The sequence below is a fragment of the Micromys minutus genome (genome assembly GCF_963924665.1).
Source record: "Micromys minutus genome assembly, chromosome: 24".
Classification (NCBI taxonomy): domain Eukaryota; kingdom Metazoa; phylum Chordata; class Mammalia; order Rodentia; family Muridae; genus Micromys; species Micromys minutus.
The window spans coordinates 28,337,328-28,360,533 of NC_137959.1; the positions used below are offsets into that span (position 1 = coordinate 28,337,328).

The 23,206-nt window shown below is 52.1% G+C and overlaps 4 protein-coding genes across 8 annotated transcripts; 2 read left to right on the forward strand and 2 right to left on the reverse strand.

The window, feature by feature from the left end:
- Positions 1-30: 30 nt before the first annotated feature.
- Positions 31-1,452, reverse strand: B3GNT9 (UDP-GlcNAc:betaGal beta-1,3-N-acetylglucosaminyltransferase 9; the record flags this gene model as incomplete). Its single annotated transcript, XM_080936706.1, has 1 exon — positions 31-1,452. The coding sequence occupies one exon, from the start codon at positions 1,450-1,452 to the stop codon at positions 271-273; it is 1,182 nt and encodes a 393-aa protein (XP_080792832.1). The 3' UTR covers positions 31-270.
- A 3,979-nt stretch (positions 1,453-5,431) lies between these two features.
- Positions 5,432-10,848, reverse strand: TRADD (TNFRSF1A associated via death domain). 2 transcript variants are annotated; one of them, XM_080937488.1, is made up of 5 exons: positions 10,811-10,848; positions 7,357-7,515; positions 6,546-6,823; positions 6,273-6,465; positions 5,432-6,128 (listed from the first exon to the last, which is right to left on the reverse strand). In XM_080937488.1, exons 2-5 carry the CDS (start codon positions 7,505-7,507, stop codon positions 5,818-5,820), a joined length of 933 nt encoding a protein of 310 aa, XP_080793614.1. In that variant the 5' UTR covers positions 7,508-7,515; positions 10,811-10,848; the 3' UTR covers positions 5,432-5,817. The 2 variants fall into 2 exon arrangements, with proteins under 2 accessions (XP_080793614.1, XP_080793613.1); XM_080937487.1 differs by lacking the exon at positions 10,811-10,848 and adding an exon at positions 8,138-8,532.
- Positions 10,849-13,304: 2,456 nt separating this feature from the next.
- On the forward strand, positions 13,305-15,590 carry FBXL8 (F-box and leucine rich repeat protein 8). Its single transcript, XM_080936890.1, has 2 exons — positions 13,305-13,465; positions 14,313-15,590. The coding sequence occupies exons 1-2, from the start codon at positions 13,314-13,316 to the stop codon at positions 15,283-15,285; spliced, it is 1,125 nt and encodes a 374-aa protein (XP_080793016.1). The 5' UTR covers positions 13,305-13,313; the 3' UTR covers positions 15,286-15,590.
- Positions 15,591-16,155: 565 nt separating this feature from the next.
- Positions 16,156-22,674, forward strand: HSF4 (heat shock transcription factor 4). 4 transcript variants are annotated; one of them, XM_080937393.1, is made up of 13 exons: positions 16,156-16,287; positions 16,826-16,934; positions 17,051-17,178; positions 17,287-17,411; positions 17,650-17,725; positions 17,861-17,925; positions 18,361-18,463; positions 18,701-18,822; positions 18,943-19,170; positions 21,320-21,425; positions 21,524-21,589; positions 21,962-22,043; positions 22,385-22,674. In XM_080937393.1, exons 1-13 carry the CDS (start codon positions 16,165-16,167, stop codon positions 22,537-22,539), a joined length of 1,488 nt encoding a protein of 495 aa, XP_080793519.1. In that variant the 5' UTR covers positions 16,156-16,164; the 3' UTR covers positions 22,540-22,674. The 4 variants fall into 4 exon arrangements, with proteins under 4 accessions (XP_080793519.1, XP_080793520.1, XP_080793521.1 ...); XM_080937394.1 differs by having other exon boundaries at positions 21,962-22,031; XM_080937395.1 differs by lacking the exon at positions 16,826-16,934 and having other exon boundaries at positions 16,184-16,287.
- Positions 22,675-23,206: the final 532 nt, after the last annotated feature.

Below are 23,206 nucleotides of genomic sequence, written 5' to 3' on the forward strand. Positions count from 1 at the left end.
GGTCTGTCAGGCCTGGCCATGGGTAGATCAGCTTGTGTTTGTATCATCCTAAGCATCCTGAAAAGCCAAGGCCCCTCAGGCACACACAATAGTATTTAAGTGTGTCAGCTTCTGTGCTGTTCAAATCACGGACCACCACCCTAGCCCTGGCTATACATTGAGTGATCTGGAGAAAACCATGTACACCATAAACCCACATGGAAAACCCCTTTGGGCTTTTTCATGTTGTCCTGGAGCTGAGTAAGAAAGGTTTGATGCCGGGAGAGATAGCTAAGAATTCCACTGGAAGGAACCTGTCGCCACAGGCTGTGGATGTGCACAGACTGGCCCCTGAGGCCCATGCAGCAAGTGCCACATAAGCCAGATGTCGGCTGCAGATAGCCCATGTACTACCACCAGTTCTCTGTAGAAACAGGGGTCGAAGGTTCGAAGATGTGGTGCAGCTGAAGGCTGGGAGATGCCAAAGGTGCGAAACGCTGGATGAGGCTCAGGTGTGAGCCGCAGGCGCTGCAAACACATGCCCAAAAAGACATCGTCTATGGGAAAGAGCTCAACTTGTGAGCAGGCGGCAGCTAGACGACGGAGCGTAGCTCCTGAAAGAACAAAACCACCACCACCTGCGTAGGCAGGGTAGACGGGCAGTCCATACACAGCCTTCGGGATGAAGTACTTGCTGGCTCTAGCTCGGATTGGTCTTGCCTGCACAATCACATCACCAGCAAGAAGGTCCTGTTGCGGATCCCGCGGCTCCAGAAACTGCAGCAGGTTCCTCACGTGCACAAACACATCTGCATCGCCCTTAAAAACAAAGTGTACGTCTGGACAGAATGCTGAGGCCCAAGATAGAAAATGAATCTCCTTGAGCGTTAGATTGAAAAAGGTGTCTTCGAAAGCCCAGAGCAGGATGTCTGCATAAGCTCGGCTCTCAGCCTCCAGCAGGGCGCGCCAGTGCGTCCGCGTGCTGGCCTCCTTGGGCACACCCAACAAGAACACTCGGCGCACCAGTGCCCCCTGCACGTGACCCTCGGCGCCCCAAGTCTGGCGAACGGCTTCCCGCCGCTCAAAGTCAGCGGCTACAGATTTGATTGCGATGAGCAAGTCGGGCGAGCCTTCCGATGCACCGTCGCTGCGGCATTTTCGCGGCTGGTTAATAAGCAGCGGGAAGCGCCGTTGGTCCTTGGCGCGCAGATAACTGCCGAAGTCAAAGGGGTCCGTAGGTGTGGGCGGCACCGGGGTCTCCCCTTCGTAGGCCAGCGGGGCCGCGCGGGCGGTGTTGGGAAGCTCGAGTGCTCGGAGACCAGGAGTGGGCCGCGGGAGCTGTCGTCCTCGAGCTGGTGGTGCTCTGGTCGTGGGGGATGTCCCGTCGCGCTGCGCGTAGAGCAGGAGTCCGAGGGCGGCGCTGAGCAGCAGTGTAAGGCACGCGTCCCGGCAAAGGCGCGGCCTCCTCCTCATGTCCAGCTCCGCCCTTCCCAGGGTCCTCTACCCTTCATCCACTCTGTCCACCTCCGTCCCTGGTCCTGTCCCACCGCAGCAGCCTAAGGGACAAATTTCGCTTCTAACCTGAGCTCCAGGCCAGAAAGGATCCCCAAGGCTGGGCAGGATGACGCAGGCCTCTCCCCTGCCGCCCCCCACCCAGTGCATCAAGACTGGGTCCCTTCTACCTTTCCCCCTCTCCGCCTCTGACCTTGGTCCTTAGGAGCCCAACACTTACCCTTGGCCGCGGGGGTGTGGTCACAGCCCCCGAAACACAGGATCCTCCAACTGTCAGCTCAGGGTCCCAAGGGCAGCCATGAGGCGAGCTTGAGCCAAATGCAGCGTTGGCAGGAAAGGGGCTGAGGCCGTGCCACGTGATCCTCCAGCTGTGTACGCCCCGACATCTGGAGCTCAGCTCCGCCCTGGTACAGAGAGTGCCATCTCTGAAGATCCCGGAGAGTTTCTCAAGGGGGTGGGGGAGATGACTCTCCCTGGGAAAGCCTAGTCTTGATAGGATGCCAGATCTCCGAGTTTCCAACGCTCAGAAAGCATATGGCTGATGGGCCCCAAACTCCTAAGCCGGAGTGCTTTAACTTTCCATTCTTCTGGCCACCATCCAGGGCCATCTTTCAGAAAATCTTTCAGCAGCCCTGCTTCACTAAGCAGGAGCCACAAACTGCCCCAATGATATAAAGCTGTCTCCTTACTCTGAACTCCGCCCTGCTTGCCACCAGTAAACACAAGCATACACACCCCAACAATCAAGGCAAGTTCTGTTCCTGTAGACTTGCCAGCAGCTCTACTCAAAGAGGACCAACACTTCTCGAGTTAAGTAACTTGCCCCAGGATAACACAGCCAGAAAGCACTGCCCCCAGAAATCTCCCACACAGCGTTTCCTTGCTCTCTTCATCCACTGGATACAGGAAATGGAACCACTCTGCTGACAGTAACTTCTCAGGCAAGCACTTCATTCTGTCTCTCCGTGCCCAGATTCAGTTTAGTGTTTCCTGCGCCCCAACAGCATCCCTGAGGGTAGAAATCTTCTTACTCTTGCCGCTGCAGTCTAGTTTGGGCTGTCAGGGGTTGGTGTTTGGGGGGGGGGAGCTTCTAGAAGGGCCCATTGGGCCAAGATAGGCTTTCCCCTATTTTCTAGATCCCCTGGTTTTCCTCCCTCTCTGAGCTACTTTGTCACTCAAACCAAACCACCCACTCTTACCTGCCCAGTAGTCTTTTATGTTTTTGAGGGCAGACTATGCTATGTATCGCATAGCCTCAAACTAATGACCTGCCTTCCTCAACCTCCAAAGCCTTGGGATTACAAGCCTGCACTAGTACTCCCAGCTCCATTCTTGATTGGTTTCCTCATTTCAGAACTATGGAGACAGCTGAGCTCCAGGTGCACCCAAAAGTCCTGCCGGATAATCATTCTCAGTGAGTAGAGCCATCAGGGCCTCCCCCAAGCCTTCATCCCACCTGCAGATACGAGCTCCTGATCATCAGCTTACCCCAGTCCTCGGCCAAGGCCACAGGCCTGCTGCATTCTTCCTCCCCTTTTCTGTTTCTGTAGTCACTGCCTTGGCCTCTGCCTCTCTCCCCTCCAGGCTTCCTTCCCAAATGCCCTCAAAGGTGCCTCTCTGGCCTTGTTCTAAAATCCAAAGCCTGGAAGGCTGGGGGTGTAGCTCAGTTGGGAGAGGGCAGACCTTGCATGTGAGAAGCCCTGACTTTGAGCCCCAGCATTCTATAAACAGGGTATGGTGGTACATACCTGTAACCCCAGCACACAGGAGGATCACAAGTTCAGGGTCATGCTTGGTCTCATGGGGAACTTGATGCCAACCTGAGCTACATTGTCTCAGAAAAAAGAGCAGGGGCAAAATCCAAGCTCACAGCCCCTGAAGGAGGAACCTCAGGGATGGGCATGCACACATGCACACGCAGATGGGAAATTGTGGTGTATGGGGTCAGAAGGTGGGGCAGTGAGCTAGAATCTGAATTCCATGGACTCTACATGCTGTTCTGTGCATTCTCCCCAACAACTGTTTGGAAGTAAGGGGCATTTGTGTGTGCATTCTTTGTCCTTTTCTTAATTCTATTTTTTTTTTTCTAAATTAGGCCTGGGTGTTGTGGAGAAGGCAGTAAAGGATAAAAAGGTGAAGTCTTAGAAGAGCAGGAGGAAGAGGTTTAACTTGAGGTTAAGAAACACAGTCCAGGGGCTGAAGAGATGCCTCAGTGGTTCAGAGCACTGTCTGTTCTCCCAGAGGTCCTGGGTTCAATTTCCAGCACCCACATGGCAGTTTACAACAGTCTGTAATCCAGCTCTACGTGATTTGACACCCTCACACGGACATACACCTATAAAACACCAATGCACATTGAAAGGATGAATGAAAGAGGAACAGGGCCCATAGACTGGACATAGTGGTGCAAACCTTTAATCTCAGCACTTAGAGGCAAGTGGATCTCTGAATTTAAAGCTAGCCTGGTCTACATAGTTCCTGGACAGCCAGGGCTACATAGTGAGACCATGTCTCAGAGAGAGAGAGAGAGAGAGAGAACCCCAGACTTAATAGTTGGTTCTTAATAATTGCTGAGTCCCTGGGAAATTGAAGGCCTAAACCACATTCTTATCAAAGATGATGGACGATTTTTGTGCAGTGTGCACATGCCTGTTATCAGAAGAGAGCATTGGACCCCCTGAAGTGGAGTTAGAAATGGTTGTGAACTGCCATGTGGTTCCTAGGAATTAAACCCTGATCTTCTGGAAGAACCAACAAACCATCTCTCCAACCCCTGAAGATTTTTCCATTGTGTGTGTTCATGTGGGTAAAAATGCCTGAACCAGAACCTTAACCCAGGCTAACCTGGAACTCATTAATTAGCTCAGGCTGGCCTCAAACTCATAGGGACCCACCTGCCAAGTAAGTGCTGGGATTATAAATGTGCCACTATGACCAGGTTTTTTTTTTTTTTTTTTTTTAAGATTTATTTATTTTACATATGTGAGTATACTGTTGCTATCTTCAGACACACCAGAAGAGGAATTCCACTACAGATAGCTGTGAGCCACCATGTGGTTGCTGGGAATTGAACTCAGGACCTCTGGATGAGCAGTCAGTGCTCTTAACCGCTGTGCCATCTCTCCAGCCCCATACGACCAGGTTTTTAGAAAAGATTTTCCAGCATGTTTGGTGCACACTTCTGTAATCACAGCATTCAGGAGTTAGAGGCATCTGGATGGAGAGTCATGAGTTCAAAGCCAGCCTGAGCTACATAATGAGATTGTTTCAAAAAGCAAAACAAGAGCCAGAACTCTCCTCAGGGCCTTAGTTATATATACCCATTACCACAAAATCAATCTGACAACTAGGGTTTTTGAGTATGAGTAATGGGGAACTAAGTTCACTGGCCTAGCCTCCCACCTTAAATAAACTTTGAAGGTTGAATTTAGTTAAAAATATGTTAGTTGGAAATCCCAAGGGGGGAGTGGGGAAGCCCAGATTTTCTGTTTGCTTTTGTTCTGTTTTTGTTTGGGGGGGGGTCTCGACATGTGCATTCTGGCTCTCAAATTGAAGCAATCCTCCTGCTCCTCCTGCCCCTCCTGCCTCGGTCTCTGTGGAAACGGGGCGGGGGGAGGGAATCCTTGGCTGTCTTGAAACTCACTGTGTAGACCAGGCTGGTCTGTAACGGACACCCACCTGACTGCCTCAGAAGCTAGGATTAAAGGTGTGCGACGCCATCTGGCTGAAATTTTAATCTAACTCAGGCTAGAGGTTTTTAAGCACATACTTAAAAGATCACAAACCAAACCCCTGTTATCCTTCACTAACAGGACAGGAAGCAACCCCTCCCTCTCACCTTCCTACCCCATCCCTGCTCTTCTCTCCACTCCCTAAGCCACCTGGCTCACCAGTCCCCCAACCAGGGCTAGACCTCGGTGTTTACATTTTATTATCGCTGCCAAGTGCATAGGTCTCACGATGAGTAAGAGCCAAGGGCGGGGAAAATTGTGCGTCCTGCTCATGACAGTTTTTGTAGCACCTTGAATGACATCTAGGTTTCAGAAGGCCCAGGTACGTAGTGGGTTTTTGCAGAAGTCCTCTTTTTTGTATGATCGTCGGTGATGAACCCCTGCGGTACTTGCCTGGCTCTTGGGGTGGGAGGGGGGCACTTAATTCCACTCCAGCAGCTCAGCTAGGTAGGCGAGTGTGTACGCTCTCCGAGTCCAGTGGATGGCAAGTGGCCAGCAGTAGCAACACCATCAGTAAAAAGACCCCAACAGCCACCCGTAGGTTCCAAACACTGGCTGAACTGCTGGTTGACCGCCCTCTCCCACAGTGCTAGACTTAGGCGAGGCCGCCATCCGGCTCTGCCTGGCCCAGCAGATCTTCTGCTAGACTAGTGAGCTCGTTCTCCTCCAGCGCCTCCACCAGGCGTTGCAGTGTGGCGCGGCGGCCCTCGGCTTGTATGAACCGGCGCAGCAGTTGGAAGGCCTGCTCATAGAGCCCATCACGCTCATACTCGTAGGCCAGCGAGTCGAGGGCAGGATCCCTCAGTGCTCGACAGCTACGCTGCAGCGAGCGCCCTACCCTGCGCCACTTGAGGCCCACTGAGCGCGCGAACGTCTGATGGTCTTGCAGACTCAGCGGCCGGTTCACTGCGGAGAAAGTGAAGAGAGGTGAGTGAGCACCGGTTCCCTGGAGCCCGCACCCTACCGCACCTGCCTGCGGATATCTGGGCCCAGCCCTGCTCCAGCTCAGATCGACCTGCTGGTGACCCCACTTCTGCTGGTGAATCTCACCTATGAGCTGACCATGGAACAGAAAAGTCTCGCAAGCGGCCGGCAGTGGCTTCTCCTCGACCGGAGAGGAAACCAGGGACTTCGAACCTGCTGGAGCTACCTGTGCGGCTCCACCCTGACCAGTGCAGTCACACGTCAGTTTGCAGAACTCATCCTCCAGCTCCGCGAGTTCCTCATCCCTGAGCCGGTCGGGCTGCACGAAGGGGTGCACAGTAAGTGCGGCTTTTGGCCGCAAATCCCCGCCCATCCCATCCTAACTACAGACGGCAGCACCTTCTGGGCTAAGATGTAATTCAAACAGCGCTCTTCATCGGCCAGCCAAATATCCAGCTGCTCCGCACCAGCACGCAACTCCAGTTGCAACCGCAACGCTTCCTGAGCAAGCGCTGCGGCCATGCGCCTCTGCAGCGTAGTGCGCAGCGCCCCCTCGCGGTAGGCTTGGAGAAAGCGGCCGCACATCAGGCGTCCGCAGAAACGCAACTGGACGATGAGCTGAGGGTCGCTGCAGTGGATCTTGAGTATCTGCAGTACGTCAGGGCTGTCCCCACTCTCTGCGGAGGCGAGCAGTCAGGCCACCCGCTGTCCCCATACACGACTTTTCTCCCAGAAGCCAGAGGAGGAGGCTAAGCCTGTAGTCAGCCTATTCTCCCAACCCCCAACTTCAGCCTCTAGTAATCTCTGCCCAGAAGGGGAACAGAAAGGGTAGGTACTGGGGAAGGAGTATGGGCAAGGAATGCTGCAGTGAGAGAGGAAGAGAAAACAGAAAAGTGCAGTTAGTAGCAAAGAGAACTGGCTGCTCAGACGTAAAGACAGATGTGACACAAGATGACATTAGAAGAGAAACGTGGATCTGGAAGACACAGGTGTACAAATGTCTACACGCAAGGGCGCATGCGCGACAAGCAAAGAAAGGATGCAGACCCCACACAGCCGGGAGTGCTCCCTCAATCCTCATCCCTCTTCCAACCCCTCACCCAAATGATCTTCTTAAAGGCGTCTGAGCCTAAACCACAAGGCAAAGAAGTGGGCCTCAATCCCAGGCCCTCCCACAAAGCCCCAAAATCACCCCTGTTCAGCCACACACCTGACAGTGCCGTCTGCAGAGCCTTGTATATTGCCACCTTCTTCTTGGGATCTGTGTAGGCTTCAGACAGGACCACTTTGTCCATCGAAGACTCCAAAAACAGGTATGCACTGCCTACCCACTCCTCATGGCCATTCTGACCAGCTGCCATCTTGCCTCCTAGAGATGCAAATAGATCATCCCCAGACTTGGAAACAACTATCCAGTCTCATGTGGTCTTGCTGTCTCTCCACAGAGTTCCCAGCTCTGCTCACAGTCCTGCCCCACCCAGACATGAATCCAGGGTTGTCCCTCCATTGCCTTTGACAAAAAGTCAAAGGTCACAGTAACAGCAGAACAGAGGTGGGCCCTAGGCCAGCATGTTTCTCCTATTAAAGCTGACCAAAGACATCTTCCTTCAGGATCGTGCTCGTGCTCCAAAACCAACCTGACTCCTGTCTTAGCTTTGCCTTCAGCTAAGAGCGCTGACTTCTCTTCCAGAGGTCCTGAGTTTAACTCCCAGCAACCACATGGTGGCTCACAACCATCTGTAACGGGATCCGATGCCCTCTTCTGGTGTGTCTGACAGCTACAGTGTACTCATAAAAAAAATCTTTTTTTAAAGTTTCCAAAGTCAAAAGTACCACCCACGCTCCTCCTGGACCTGGCTCCACTTAGTTCCCGACCTATATCCAAGTTCCAATGGAAAAGCAAGGCTGGCCAGTCTACACATCCCGTTCACCGCTCTTCAGGAACCAGTCAGAACTTGATACAGGGCTCGAACTGGACCGATGACACTCACCTCCGCATTGCTGAGTGGACCATTAAGGACAAGGCACTAAGTTCCCCGTCTTTGGTGTGGAACTGGAAGGACAGACTAGTTCACTGGCTCCTGCTTAGAAAGACTCTATCTGAGGAAAGGAGGAAGTCTACGTAGAAGGAATTAAGCCAAGAGATGAGGACATTCTTTTTTTTCCCCCTGAGACAAAGTCTATGTCTGGGGTAAACTAGTTCCAGGCTGGCCTAGAACTTACTGTGTAAACTAGGTTGGCCCCCAACTCACAGAGATCTGCATGCTCTGATCCCCAACTGCTAGGATTAAAACCACAAGCTACCATACCTGGCAGGACACGCTTTATTTTTTATTGGTTTGCCTGCATGATCTCCTATGTACGATATGCATGTCTGGCGCCCATGACGTCCAGAGACGGCGGTGGGCATCAGATTTCTTGAGACTGGAGTTACAGATGGTTGTGAGCCACAGGGTGGGTGCTGAGAATCTAAGCTGCTCCTCTGGAAGAGCTGACAGTTCTTTTAACTGTTACACGGTGTATTCCATCTCAACACACACACAAACACACACACACACACACTCTCTTTTTTGTGGGGGCAGAGGGTATTTCAAGACAAAATTTCTCTGTGTAACAGATCCTGGTTGACCTGGATTCCCTTTATTAGAACAAGCTAGCAACAGGGCTGGAGAGGTGGCTCAGCGGTTAAGAGTACTGACTGTTCTTCCAGAGGTCCTGAGTTCAAACCCCAGCAACCACATGGTGGCTCACAACCATCTGTAATGAGATCTGATGCCTTCTTTTGGTGTGTCTGAAGACAGCCACAGTGCATATAATAAATAAATCTTTAAAGGGGGGAGGACAAACTGGCCTTTAACAGAGATCCACCTGCCTCTGCCTCCTGAGAGCATGTGCTGCCATGTCAGGCTGAGGACCTACACTCTGAACCATGGATTACTTTGTTATTAGGCCCTTGTTTTCTTCAGCCATTCCTAAACGAATTCCCGAAGTATCCACATAAGGACAGAGCCCCTCAGTGCTAGGATCCCTTCATCCATCTGTCACAATTCTGCTTCTAAACCTCTAATAGAGGATCAAAGAGGGTCAAGGTTAAGAAAGCACAGGACAGGGTACCATATAGACCTTGTGGAGGGAAATGCTGAATTGCCCATGGCCCTAGCTAGGTCTAAGCATAGGGGACACGGGTTTGGTTTGGTTTTTTTTTTTTTTTTTTTTTTTTTTTTTTTTTTTTTTGGTTGGTTGGCTGGGTTTGTTTGTTTATTTGTTTGTTTGAGACAGGATATCCCTGGCTGTCCTGGATCTCATTCTGTGGTCCTGTCTGTCCTCAAATGCAGAGATCCACCTGCCTCTTCCTCCCGAGTGCTGGGCTTAAAGGTGTGCACCACCACTGCCCGGCTAGGGGACATAGGTTTTGAAACTCCTCTTCCATCAGACAATATACTAATACACATACATTTACTAAAAAAGTCTGAAAATTATTGTCTATCTCTGGGCAGAGTGGGGGGTGATTTTAAGTTTCTTTGTATTAAGCAATATGTTTTACTTTATAAGAGACATGTTTCTTATTAAAAAAAAAAGCAGAGGTGGATTATGATGAAACATTCCTTTAATCCCAGCATTCATGAGACAGAGGCAGTCTTGAAACATCTAGTTCACTTTCCTATCCTTCTATCCGACGGATGTGGTCTCATCCTGAGGGGTAGGAAGAGATTTGGAACCGTACCGGTGTGTGTCAGCTAGTATCCAGCGGGCTTGTCAAGCACAAGTTTAGGAGATAGCACGGTAATCGATATGTAAATTCACTGAGCAATTAGGGGAAGTGGCCGCGTTGGAGTCCGCTGGAGTTGGTGAGGTAATAGGACAGACAAGATGGAAGAACTGGCATCTCACTGTCCCCTAAAGAATCCTTCCCAGAACTGGGTGGTGACGGCGCACCCCTTTAAAATCAGTACTCAGGAGGCGGAGGCAGGTGGATCTCTGTGAGCTCGAGGCCGGCCTGGTCTACAGAGTGTGTTCCAGGATAGCCAGGGCTACACAGAGAAACCCTGTCTCGGAAAACTAAAAAGAAAAAAGAATCCTCAGGCTTCCTTCCACCGAAAGCCCCATCACCCACTAGGAGGCTGCTAGGCTGGGTCCCAGAACAAATGCCTCTACCCAGATGCCCGGTCTCGTTAACACATAACAGGTAGCCCCACTTCTGGCTAGGTGGAAGGGCTTGACTCCCACCCAACTCAATGAAAATTTGAGATTCCCAGATCATCAGGACACGCCCCCTGCTTGGCTGCACTAGCTGCGCAGTACGCGACTTGGCAGAGGGAGGTTCCCGGTCTGCACACTACCCCGCCTTCAAGCTTGGGGTTCGCACACGCCTGGGCTCAGACAGGAAGGGGGCTCTCAGAACCGTTCCCGGCCAGCCCTGCAGCCACATCCTCTCGACCATAGGGCCCTGACACCCACCAGAAACCCTTAGTTGGGACAAGAAACCAGAGAAGGTGGAGGTCCAAAGTCCCTTGCGCCTCCCACCAAAACAGTCCGAACGGCCGCTGCCATTAGCTGGCCAGCAATCGCGTGTGACCCCCTCGCGGTGCTCACCCTCGGGAAGCCAGATCTCTCTCGCTTTGCTCGGGCTGCACCGAGGGAGCCCACCCACTCTCCGTACTAACCTGGCCGCCACACACTCGCCTGGCTCCGCAGCGCGCGGCTTCCGGGTGTGCGCGGAGACTCAGGGGCGGTGCCCCAGCCAGAGCCGCCTGGTCCGCCCGTGCGTCCCGCCTTCTCCGCCCAGGGCCTCTCCTTCCTGCCCCAGCTGTCCTCCGTGGCCAGTCCCCTGCCTCCGCGCAAAGCCCACCTAGTCCGCTAAGCAGGTAAGATAACGACACCCAAAGACGGATGGCAGGACGAACTGCCCACTGGACATGAGTTAGCGGTTTGGAATTTTTGAAGCCGAAAGGGCTCCAGAGTGAGAGCCGCCAAATTTAAGTCAGTTCCTGAGGTTCAGACAGAAGGCATCTCCTGGAGATGAGAATTTTCCTGGCGCCCCCTAGGAATCTGGTTTGATGATCTGATCTCTGCTAGTCTTTGGCACTGAACATGGGGCGTCGAGATTCCAGGACAAGCCAAGCTTTGAGAATCTGAAACTCTAGAGTATACTTGAGGTAAATTTCACGAGACCATACGGCTGGAAGACATAGGGAAATTAAATGGCAAGTGGTGTGAACCTTTACAAAAACCTTACAGTACCTTGAAGCAAAACTAGCAGCTTCAGAGAAAACGCACAGATTCCAACAATCCCACCCTCCTAAAAGCCAAGCTCTGGAGTGTGTCTGCAGCATTCCACCCGAATCTTTATAGCTAACGGGAACCAGGGCTGTGCAAAAGTCAGGGTTCTGACTTGAACAACAGCCCCTCAAGGTGCCATCCAGGCCCAGAGAGAGCCACAAGCCTTTTTTTTTTTTTTTTTTTTTTTTTAACCACAGGTCAGTCGCAGAAAGCTTGCAGGAAGTCAGTCCGTTTCTAAGGGTGGAGGCAGTGTAAAAGAACCTCCCCTTCTGGGTCACGTATGTGCACCATCACTTCCTGATTGGCTTGCGATTTCAGACGAAATGAGACAAACAAAAATATTCTCCAAGACTCGAGCCTGATTAACCCAGCACACAGTTTCTAGTGGACAGGATCCCTCAACTTGAAGCCTATTTCTCATTTGTTTAACAAGTGAGAAAGTAGTTAGAGAGACCAGTGAGGGCCAGGCTTGGTGGTACACATCTTTAGTCACAACATTCCCCGGGGCAGAGGCCGAGAGACCCCTGAGTTCAAGAGATCAACCTGGTCTACATAGTGAGTTCCAGACCAGCCAAGGTGACATAGTGAGACCCTGTCTTTAAATAAAGAAATAAAGAAAAACCAAGCCACTGAGGCAGGAGTACCTCAAGTTCAACACCAGCCAGGGATACACAGCAGAGATGAAGAAAAAGATGAGAGATGGGAAAGTGTGTGTGTGTGTGTGTGTGTGTGTGTGTGTATGTGTGTGTGTGTGTTTGTAGGCACAACCACTAGAACTACACCTTTAACTCTTTGGGGAGAAATGTTCTGAACAGAGAGAGACCTCTGTGTTTTCTTTTTATTTAACTAATGTATTTAATGTGAATGGGCTTACACGGTGTCTGTGTAACATGAATGTGCAGTGCCACAGAGGCTAGAAGTGTTAGATCTCCTAGACCTATAGTTATGAACAGTTTTTTACTGCCTATGGGGGTGCTGGGAACCAAATTCCTACCTTCTTTGAGAGCAGCAATGTTCTTAACCAATAAGCTCTCTCCAGTATCTTGTCTTCAAAACATTTTTTTTTCAAAAATATTTTTAAGGATTTATTTATTTCAGTTATATGAGTACACTGTTGCTATCTTCAGAGACACCAGAAGAGGGCATCAGATCTCATTACAGATGGTTGTGAGCCACCATGTGGTTGCTGGGAATTGAACTCAGAACCTCTGGAAGAGCAGTCAGTGCTCTTAACCACTGAGCCATCTCTCCAGCCCCCAAAACACAATTTTTAGATTAGCATATTTTATGTGTATGAGTGTTTGCCTACGAGTATGGATGTGCACTGTGCGTGTCTCTGGTGCCCACAGAGGCTGGAAGAGAGCGTCAGGTCTTCTGGAACTGGAATCAAGGGCAGTTGTGAGCCACACGTGGGGACTGGGAACTGAACCTGGGTCCTCTGCAAGTGCAGCCAAGTTTTCTGTTTGACTGTTGTTTTTAGCTGCCGAGCCATCCCTCTAGTCTCATACTTTTGTTGTGTATTTTCTAAATTTTATTTATTTGTTTATTCACATGTGTTTGTGTAGGAAAGTGCTCCAGGAAGGGCCTGGAGGTCAGAGGACAACTTTCAGAAGTCAGTTGTTTCGTTCATCCTCTGGGATCCAGGAACAGAACTCAGGTCATCTGTGTTGGGGGCAAGTGCCTTTATCTGCTGAGCCATCTCACAGGCGGGGATCTCCGCCTTCTCTGCAGACTGTATAGCGCCTAGGCGCCCAGTGTTACTGTGCCCAAGCACTGCCATTTCGGAAATCTATCTGCCTCGACTCTCTGAGCCCAGGGACTCCCTCTTGCACTCTGGTCAGGCTCTGGGATTGGCCACCTCCACCCACCCCACCCCCCAGCCACACCATGGTGGAGCCGGTTGAACAGCTGCCAGAGGAAGTGTTGGCGCTCATCTTCCGTAACCTGCCTCTCAGGGACCGTGCTGTAGCTGCCAGAGTCTGCAGGGCCTGGGCTGCGGCCGCCACCAGCAGTGCTGTGTGGCATGACACAAGCATCAGGTGAGTTGCTCCCTGTTGCCTGCACATCTTCATTCCTGAAGACACACTCACTGGCTGCCTGTTAGATACTAGTTGGTATTGTCTTTTTATTTTAACTCACTTAATCCTCACAAGAAGTCACCGTGGCGGGTAGGTTGTAATGTTTCCTTTGCACAGACAGGAAATTGAGGCTTAGAGACTTAATCACTTGGGTCTGGAGGGCCTGCTCCGTCTGCACAGACCACTGAGCATGCCTAGTTCCTTAAATAGCACACACACACACACACACACACACACACACACACACACACACACACACACACACGGCTGGGAGGGAGGGGGCTGGGGCGGCTCAACCTCAGGCAGAAACCTCTAAAGTCTGGTAAAGAAATAGGATGGGGGCTGGAGAGATGGCTCAGTGGTTAAGAGCACTGACTGCTCTTCCAGAGGTCCTGAGTTCAATTCCCAGCAACCACATGGTGGCTCACAACCATCTGTAATGGGATATGATGCCCTCTTCTGGTGTGTCTGAAGACAGCTACAGTGTACTCATGTATTCAAGAATAAACAACCCTTTAAGAAAGAAAGAAATAGGATGGAACCCAAGGTGAGGGGCACATAGAAATGGCTCCTCAGTTAAGAGCACTAGCTGTTCTTCTGGAAGACCTGGGTTCGATTCCTGGCTCCCACACAGCAGCTCATATGTAGCTAACTGTAATTTCAGCTCTAGGGAATCCAGCACCCCCTTGTACACATACATGCTGGTAAAACAACTACACACACACACACACACAAACCATTTTTTAAAAATTTCTTTCCCAGTTCATGGTGACACCGCTAATTCCTTTCTGTGTCGCTCTATCATAAGTTGTGACTGTGAGCTGGAAGACTTGTTGCCACCGTATCTGTCCGCCTGCCTGGACCACATTCATTACCTAAGGCTGGAATATGAACCATCAAAGAAGCCCAGCCGCGGAACAGCTACCGAGCTGCTGACTGTTCTGGCCAGCCGAGCCCCAAGGCTTCGAGGCCTGCGCTTGGAATGCCGCGGAGAGAAACCACTTTTTGATGCGGGCCGCGACATCCTGGGGGCCGTGCACGCAGTCTGCGGAGCTGCTCACCAACTGCGCCACCTCGACCTGCGCCGCTTGCCCTACACACTGGACGACAGTCTGGTGCTTAAGGCTGCCAGTGGCTGTCCCGAGCTCCACAGTCTTTTTCTGGACAACCATGCACTCGTGAACAGCGTGCAGCCCACCTCTGTGCTCAAGCTATTGGAGGCCTGCCCTCACCTGAGCGCCCTTGGACTGCACCTTGCTAGTCTGTCGCACGCAGCGCTGGAATTGTTAGCCGCTCCGCATCGCTCCCCTTTTGCACTTCTGGCACTGAGGTGCGCGTGCCCCGAAGATGCTCGCGCTTCCCCTCTGCCTAATGAAGCCTGGGCGACGCTGACTTGCCGCCATCCTGAGCTGGAGGTGGAGCTGGAGCTAGAGCCCGTGCTTCCAGATGAGGCCGTAATGCGCATCCTGCAGCCAGCAGTACCAGTGGCTGTGCTGCGTCTCAACCTCTCCGGTGACTCAGTAGGACCCGTGCGCTTCGCAGCCCGCCACTACGCCGAAACTTTGCGCGCCCTCGAGGTGCGCGCGTCCGCTTCCATCGAGCTGCACGCCGCGCTGGAGGAGCTGGCGGCGCGCTGCGCGGGCTTGACAGAAGTACACTGCTTCTGCGTGGTGAGACCCTCGGTACTGGACGCCTTCCGCGCGCACTGCCCGCGCCTGCGCAGCTATACGCTCAAACTAAAGCGTGAGCCGCATCCCTGGCGGCCCACACTGGCGCGGTGATTGGGCAATCTTGCCCCTCCAGGACCGCGCGAACCCGAAGCCTCGGAAAGGCCTAAGCAAGTTGCGCAAGCAGGCCCCAGCTGCTAGCCTCTTCTTTAGGGGCTCCATTGACTGCGGCGCTTCTAGGGAATTGGGGCCTATGAGTGCATCCAGACCAATCCCAGGCATCATAAATTCAGCGCTCCCTCTCAACCTCTGTCTCTTGTCCATTCTGGGCTCTCCTTCGTCTGTACACTCCCATTAGCTCCGAGGCCCAGAGCTGGGGGAGGGCAGACACAAATAGGAGCCAAGAGTCAAGGGTGAGTGTAAAATAAATAATCCTTTAATATTCCTGCGTCCTGTGATCTCGAGTCAGCTGTGAAGGGGAGGGCAGGAAATACACAAAGGCTGTAAGGGCAGTCGGGCCAGACATTCAAGAAGGAGACCTCAAGGGCCTTTGTACTGTGACTGTGGGGGATCAGGATCCGGGCACCCTATACCCCAGGAATGGCCAATTCTCGCAGACCGAGCAAGTCCAACTTCACCCACCACCCTATCTATCTACCCGCCCTTACCTAGGCTTCACTATGTCCACAGACGAACTAGTCCTTTCCGAGCCCACAGATGTTTTCTCCCAAACAACACAGAGAGGAACTTGAGAAGGATGAGACTCGAACGTGGGCTCACCCACCCACACACCTACGTTTCAGCCAGCCCTTTCTCTCGGCCGGTGGCTGGGCCGCTGTCCGAGCCCCGCCTCTTGGGTTCGCACGCGGCCCCCGCCTGACCCGGCGCCCAGGGGCGGAGTAGGGCGGGGCGGGCGGCAAACGCAGCACTTTCGCGGCTTTGACAAGCCCGCAGCGGCCGGGCTGGAACGCTGAGCCCGGCCGAGACTGCGCCATGCAGGAAGCGCCAGCTGCGCTGCCCACGGAGCCAGGCCCCAGCCCGGTACCTGCCTTCCTCGGCAAGCTATGGGCGCTGGTAGGCGACCCAGGCACAGATCACCTCATCCGCTGGAGCCCGGTGAGGGCTGGGGCCCCTCAACTCCCTCAGTGGTCCCCGGGATCCCTCCAATATCTGTGAACACCCATGTCCACCCAGCCCCCACCTGGGTCTGGGCTGTGAGTACCTCAATTCAGCTGTCCAGAGTGGATCACAGCGGAAGGGGTGTGTGAGACAAAGATGAGGAGAAGTAAGGGTCCAAGAGCCCACAGGGACCTTGGTAATTCTTACTTTCTTTCATCGACTGGTGGGAAAACAGGCCAAGAAAGGGAAGAGCTGGCTCTACCTCTGGCTCACAGTCAAGTAGTGAGTCTGGGACTGGTCTGAGGTGGATCCCGGGTTGGTGTGTGCTAATTCTTTCTGAGAATTGCATATAGGTCTAGTTAGGGGTAGGAGTTCTTTGTGGTTATGGCAGGATAGGCTTTACATGGTACTGACCTGGCCAAGTCCCACCTCCCAGCGAGGAACAAACCTAGACTCCACAGTGAGTGAGCGTGACACCCACTCACGGAGTCTGGTCCCCACCCACTTGCGGGTGGTTGTCGTTCATTCTCGGTAGAATGGCACCAGCTTCCTCGTAAGTGATCAGAGCCGCTTCGCCAAGGAAGTACTGCCCCAGTATTTCAAGCACAGCAACATGGCGAGCTTTGTTCGCCAACTCAACATGTGTGAGTCCCTTTGCCAAGCGTGGAAGCGGGTTGGGGTGACTTAGTGCAGAGGATGGAGGGACTCACGCTCACACCCCGCCCCGCCCCGCCCCGCCCTTCCGCGCACCGTTCCTCAGATGGTTTTCGGAAGGTGGTGAGCATTGAACAAGGTGGCCTGCTCAGACCAGAGCGTGACCACGTTGAGTTTCAGCATCCAAGTTTCGTGCGAGGCCGTGAGCAGTTGCTGGAGCGCGTGCGCCGCAAGGTGGGACAAACTACAAAAAAAAAAAAAAAAAAATGTGAAAACACCAATGTTGGTACTTCTGGCTGTGCTTTATGTGTCCCTGTCCTGGATGGTGCCTCCTACCTGCAGGTACCTGCGCTTCGAGGCGATGACAGTCGATGGCGTTCTGAAGACCTGGGCCGACTGCTGGGAGAGGTGCAAGCTTTGAGGGGAGTGCAGGAGAGCACGGAGGCTCGGCTACAGGAACTCAGGCAGTGCGGGACAGGGAAGGAAGGGTGGAGTTATGGGTGAGAGGGTCCTGGCCACCTAGGGGTCCTGGGCAGCTCCTTTCACTCTTTGGTTGGAACCTCCATGCAGATGATGGGTCCAACTCTGGAGCTTTTAAGCTTTATAAGATGCATGTCCCCTCTGCTGGTCACAGAGTCTGGACCTCTCCATTCTGTGGGGCATGGTCCCTGGGCAAACCTCAGCGTCCTCCTACCCTTTCCCCAGGCAGAACGAGATCTTGTGGCGAGAGGTGGTGACCCTGCGGCAGAGCCACAGTCAGCAGCACCGGGTTATCGGCAAGGTGTTCCTCTGCCCCAACCTCTTATCCTCCCCACTCTTGGGTACCCCACACCTCCACCCCATTCCCTTAGACCTGGAATTGCCTTTCTAGGGTGAAAGGCCTGGCCTGGAGTAGAAATTAACCCTTTCTTTTCAGCTAATCCAGTGCCTGTTTGGACCGCTCCAGACAGGGCCCAGCAGTACAGGAACCAAGAGAAAGCTGTAAGTAGAAAAGTCTGTACTGTTGACACCTGAATTCCCACTGCCAGAACTCCCTTCCCTGTCACGGACCCACATGCAAAGACCCTCCAGGAATCTTCATTCCCCTCTCTACCCAGGGCTCCCTGCTCCCTTCCTATCTCTACATCTCCTCCCCTCTTCCATCCCAGGACCTTACTCTCTAATTCCTAGGCCCCAAGTAGGCATCCCTGGTTTGGGGATCAAACTAAGCTCCCTCCCTTCTGTCAAAACCCCCAAAGGGCCCCCATCTCTCAGGGAGCCCCTTCCACTCCAGCATGTGACCGATGTCCTGGCAACAGGCCTCAGCTCTGCTGACTTGGCTGCTGGGGCCTGAGGGAGGGAGAGAGAGAGAGTGAGAGAGCAGGAGGGAGGTGCAGGCTGAGGGGCACGGAGGCCTAACCTGCCCGCCCTTCACAGGTCCCTAATGCTAGATGAGGGGAGCGCATGTTCAGCATCTGCCAAATTCAATGCCTGCCCTGTGTCTGGTGCCCTCCTCCAGGACCCCTACTTTATCCAGTCGGTAAGTGCTGTTTCCCATCTACCTCCTCTTCCTGGGGTGCAGATAGATTTGTGAGGAAGGTGTTTCTTCTCCCTATGCCCCTCCCCCCAAAAAGGTAGAAGCCAACACTTGACCACCCGGACCTAGGCTCCCCGGCATAGATTCATTTCCAAACCCTTAGACCTGGCCCCAGTGGGTGCTGGTTGGGCTCTTCCTATAGTTAGAGGTCAAGGGCTGGGCCTAGCCTTCTACTTGCAGCCCCTCCCAGAGACCACCTTGGGCCTGAGCCCTCACAGGGCCAGAGGGCCCATCATCTCTGACATCCCAGAAGATTCCCCATCTCCTGAAGGACACAGGCTTTCTCCCTCCAGTGGCAGGAGGTATGGAGGACAGGGGCTGCCTTCTGGGGACCCTATGGGAAAGGGCCTGCAGCCCACAAGCCTGTGGAGGTGGGGGAGAGGTCAGTGTCGGGGTCTGGTTGAAGCTTTTCTCTGGTGCAGGGCGAAGGGCCTGGCACTGCTCAAAGAAGAGCCGGCCAGTCCAGGGGGGGATGGCGAGGCCGGGCTGGCCCTGGCCCCAAACCAGTGTGACTTCTGCGTGACAGCACCCCCACCGCTGCCTGTGGCTGTGGTGCAGGCCATCCTGGAAGGGAAAGGGAGCTTCAGCCCTGAGGGGCCCAGGAGTGTACAACAGCCTGAAGCAAGGGGCCCCAGGGAGGTACCTGACAGGTGAGCAGAGCCAACGTTGATGGTTTATAGATAGATCCGCATATACTGGCCAAAGAAAACACACTGCTTTTGGTCCAGTGGCAGCTAAGGGTCACTGGGCATCAGACACTCATGACCCTGACTTCTCAGGGTATGCTCCACAGAGTATCAACATCATTTAGGAAATGGAAACTCAAGTCAAGTCCCAGTCAAGTCACTAAACACCCTGTGGTAGGTCTCTGGAATTTACATCTGAAATTAGTTCACTGGGATAAATATCAATCGATAGATAGACAGATAGATAAATAGATATAGATATGTAAATATATACACTTAAGAACCAGTTGTAGCTGGTCTTAGTGGCACAGGGATGTCAATCCAACCACTTGGGAGACTGAGGCAGGAGTATTGCGAGTTCAAGGCCCTGCCTGGGCTATCGTGTAAGCTCAAGACTAGTGTTGATGACTTGGGGTGACTCTGTCTAACTACACGGAAGATCTGGCAGGATGGTTCATCAGGTAAAGCCTCTTGACCTGAGTTTAACCCCTAAAACCCACGCAAGGTGGTAGGAATCAGCTTCATAAAACCATCTGACCTCTCCACATGCCCCGATCCCCAAACACATAATACACACACCATAATAATAAGTGAAAGTGAGCTGGGTGGTGGGTGCAAAGATTGCACACGCCTTTGATTCCAGCACTCAGGAGGCAGAGGCAGGTGGACCTCAGAGTTTGAAACCAGCCTGGCTTACAGAATGGGTTCCAGGACAGCTAAGGCTACTCAGAGAAACCCTTTCTCAAAAAGCCAAAAATTAAAATTAAATAACAATTATACATTAATTAAATAAAAGTAAAGGGAAAGGGGGCTAGAGAGATGACTCAGTGGTTAAGAGCACTGACTGCTCTTCCAGAGGTCCTGAGTTCGATTCCCAGCAACCACATAGTGGCTCACAACCATCTGTAATGGAATCTGATGCCCTCTTCTGGTGTGTCTGAAGACAGCTACAGTATAGTCATATAAATAAAAATAAATAAATCTTTTTTAAAAAAATAAAGGGAAAGGGTGGCTGGGTTGGGGACATAACTTAGTGACAGAGTATGTGCTTAACATGCTCAAGATCTGAATTCAAACCCAAGACTGGAACACAAATACATAACCAGCAAAAAACAACCAAAGAAAAATCTCTACTAGTATTCACACTTATACAGGAAGGGGACATCTCCCCCGATCTCAGGTCTCAGCTAGGAAGCAAGAAAAATCTCTACTAGTATTCACACTTATACAGGAAGGGGACATCTCCCCCGATCTCAGGTCTCAGCTAGGAAGCAAAGGCAAACTCAAGGTAACTGCTTAGAATCTGGTCATGGTGACATCACCCTGCTATAGTGTCAGCTCTAGGGAGGAGCTGGTGACCTAAGAGTTAGGAAATCAAAATCACACTTAAAATGTGTCTAGCCGGCTGGAGCGATGGCTCAGCGGTTAAGAGCACTAACTGCTCTTCCAGAGGTCCTGAGTTCAATTCCCAGCAACCACAAGGTGGCTCACAGCCATCTGTGATGTGATCTTGGCGCCCTCTTCTGGCGAATGGGCATATACTCAGGCAGAACAATGATAAATCTTAAAACAAAACAAAAACGTGCCTAGCCTAAGCTACACAAGACCCCCATGTCAAACAAAAGTTAAGATACCCCTTTAGCACCCAGGAAATTAAGACAAGAGCATTGTTGTAAGTTTGAGGCCAGCCAGGACTACATAACAAGAAATAACTCCTTCCTTGGAGAAGTTTTAATTTTTACTTTTAAAAAGATGTATTTATTTATTATGTATAAATATACTGTGGCTGTCTTCAGATGCACCAGAAGAGGGTATCAGATTCCATTACAGATGGATGTGAGCCACCATGTGGTTGCTGGGATTTGAACTCAGGACCTCTGGAAGAGCAGCCAGTGCTCTTAACCACTGAGCCGTCTCTCCAGCCCTGGAGAGATGTTTAAAAAGAAAAAGAAAACCTCCCTTATTAGGGAGAGGATTGAAGGAAAGCACTCTTGCGTTTCTCATTTTTCCTAGCAAGTTCTACTTGTTGGACTGTTTAAACCAGATGATGCACTTTCCTTAGGAACTTCTAGTAAGCTGGTATTCTAGACCAATTGCAGTTCTTTATGCACAGGGGAACTCTGGGCCTGGATCGGGGTAGCCGGAGCCCAGAGAGTCTGCTGCCCCCAATGCTGCTTCGGCCTCCCCCTGGATCTGTGGAACCCATTGCACCCATGGATGTGAGTTTCTCTTTGCCTGGGGTAGGATCTGAGACACATGAAGTTGAGCCCTCTCTCTGTACAGCCTTTGAAGGCACCACTCACTGAGTTCTTCCCAGGTGCTGGGCCCTAGCCTGCATGGACCAGAATGGACCTTGATGGATCTCGACATGGAGTTGTCTCTGGTAAGAAGGGAGTAGGAAGGGGGCTGGTGGGATTGCTCAGTGGTTAGAGCACCGACTGCTCTTCCCAGAGGTTCTGAGTTCAAATCCCAGCAACCACATGGTGAATCACAACCATCTGTAATGGGATCTGATGCCCTCTTCTGGTGTGTCTGAAGATAGTGACAGTGTACTCACATACATTAAATAAATAAATTAAATAAATAAATAAATAAATAAATAAATAAATAAAATCTTTAGCCAAAAAAAAAAAAAAGAAAGAAAGAAAGAAGAAGAGAGTGGGAGGGGGCACACACTTTCATCCATGGCTGAAGGGTTGCCTCAGGGACTCCTCAGCTTCTGGGTTCCCTTCCCAGCTAGGGTTTTTCCGTACAGATGCAGCCCTTGGCTCCAGAGAGGAGTGAAGCTGAGCTGACAGTCAAGGAGTTGAATTCTTCCAGTGTAGGTAATGGTGGCGGTGAGGACTCCTGGGTAGTAGCCATCACAATGGGTGGGCTTGGCAGCTTGGGTTGGGGAGGGGAACTCTAAATTCATGCTTCCCTGAAGAGCCTTCTAGAGTCACCCATACCATTTATCGTTGTGTGAGAAGGATAAGGCCAAGATTGATGTTTTAAGCTAGATATGGTAGTGCATGCTTCTAATCCCAACACTTGGGAGTCTGAGATAGAAAGATCGTGAACAAGACCCTGCCTTAAAAAGCGATGTGTGTAAGGTAATGCTACACCACAACTGAAGGGGGCTCTCCTCCCGAAGAAAGGAAGACGGTCCCTTAGCCTAAGCACATACTACTCCTCCCAGGGAAAGACCTCACGCTGGGAACTCCACTCATGCTAGATGTTCAGGCGGATTTGGAGAGTGCAGCCCTGTCTGTGCCTGGGGCTTTAACCCTGTACAACGCCACTGAGAGCAACGCCTCCTACTTGGACCCTGGAGCCAGACCCTCCTCTCCCTGAGATCTGCACCCCTTTGAGAAAGCCTGGCTACGGAACCAGCACGCAACAGCACCCCTTTAGGCTTCCTGGCGCCGCCGCCCTGGGAGGTGAGCGAGGCCCCTGTATGCGACAGCCTCTCTCCACTACCCCAGTGAATCCTACAACATAAACTGCATTCCCTACTCTGTTTCTGGTCTCTTTTTTCCCCCTATCAACCAAAGATCACTAGGGTCGTGGGTGGGTAACGACTTTGAGTTTATACAAGTGTTCAGATGTTCAGACTTAGAAACCTCTATATGCTCGGACTTTCATGGAAAATCCCTTCCCCTGGTACTTGGAGAGCCAGCGCCTAACTCTCCCACTTGTGCTGAGATGTCGGCCTGGTTCCAGCCACTGTAACCTCCGGGAAGCAGGCATTTCTGTGTCACATCCAGCCCCTCAGTACACGTGTCTCTGATTCTGGGCAAGTCCGCTCCTTTCTCTAAACTTATCTGTGACAGGCGGAGGGGAGGGGTCGCGGAAGGGTAAATTAAAAACACCTAGCAATTAGAAGGTCCAGTGAGACTGTGAGCTGTATCGACCCCCCTGACTCAAATCCGGGTGCTTTGGGACAGGGAAGGATAGCGGACTAAATGTCCACCCCTGCCAGCACGTGGCCTCCACCACCAGAGCCAGGGAAGCATGCCCT

Excerpts from the sequence above, each read along its gene's own strand:
- TRADD (XM_080937488.1), bottom strand. The coding sequence starts at position 7,507 with ATGGCAGCTGGTCAGAATGGCCATGAGGAGTGGGTAGGCAGTGCATAC. Across the intron at positions 6,824-7,356 it reads TCTGCAGACGGCACTGTCAG|AGAGTGGGGACAGCCCTGAC; the intron begins GTGTGTGGCTGA and ends TCGCCTCCGCAG. Across the intron at positions 6,129-6,272 it reads GTTCCATGGTCAGCTCATAG|TGAACCGGCCGCTGAGTCTG; the intron begins GTGAGATTCACC and ends CTTTCTCCGCAG.
- FBXL8 (XM_080936890.1), top strand. The coding sequence starts at position 13,314 with ATGGTGGAGCCGGTTGAACAGCTGCCAGAGGAAGTGTTGGCGCTCATC. Across the intron at positions 13,466-14,312 it reads TGGCATGACACAAGCATCAG|TTGTGACTGTGAGCTGGAAG; the intron begins GTGAGTTGCTCC and ends CTCTATCATAAG.
- HSF4 (XM_080937393.1), top strand. The coding sequence starts at position 16,165 with ATGCAGGAAGCGCCAGCTGCGCTGCCCACGGAGCCAGGCCCCAGCCCG. Across the intron at positions 17,179-17,286 it reads TGGAGCGCGTGCGCCGCAAG|GTACCTGCGCTTCGAGGCGA; the intron begins GTGGGACAAACT and ends TCCTACCTGCAG. Across the intron at positions 22,044-22,384 it reads CAGTGTAGGTAATGGTGGCG|GGAAAGACCTCACGCTGGGA; the intron begins GTGAGGACTCCT and ends TACTCCTCCCAG.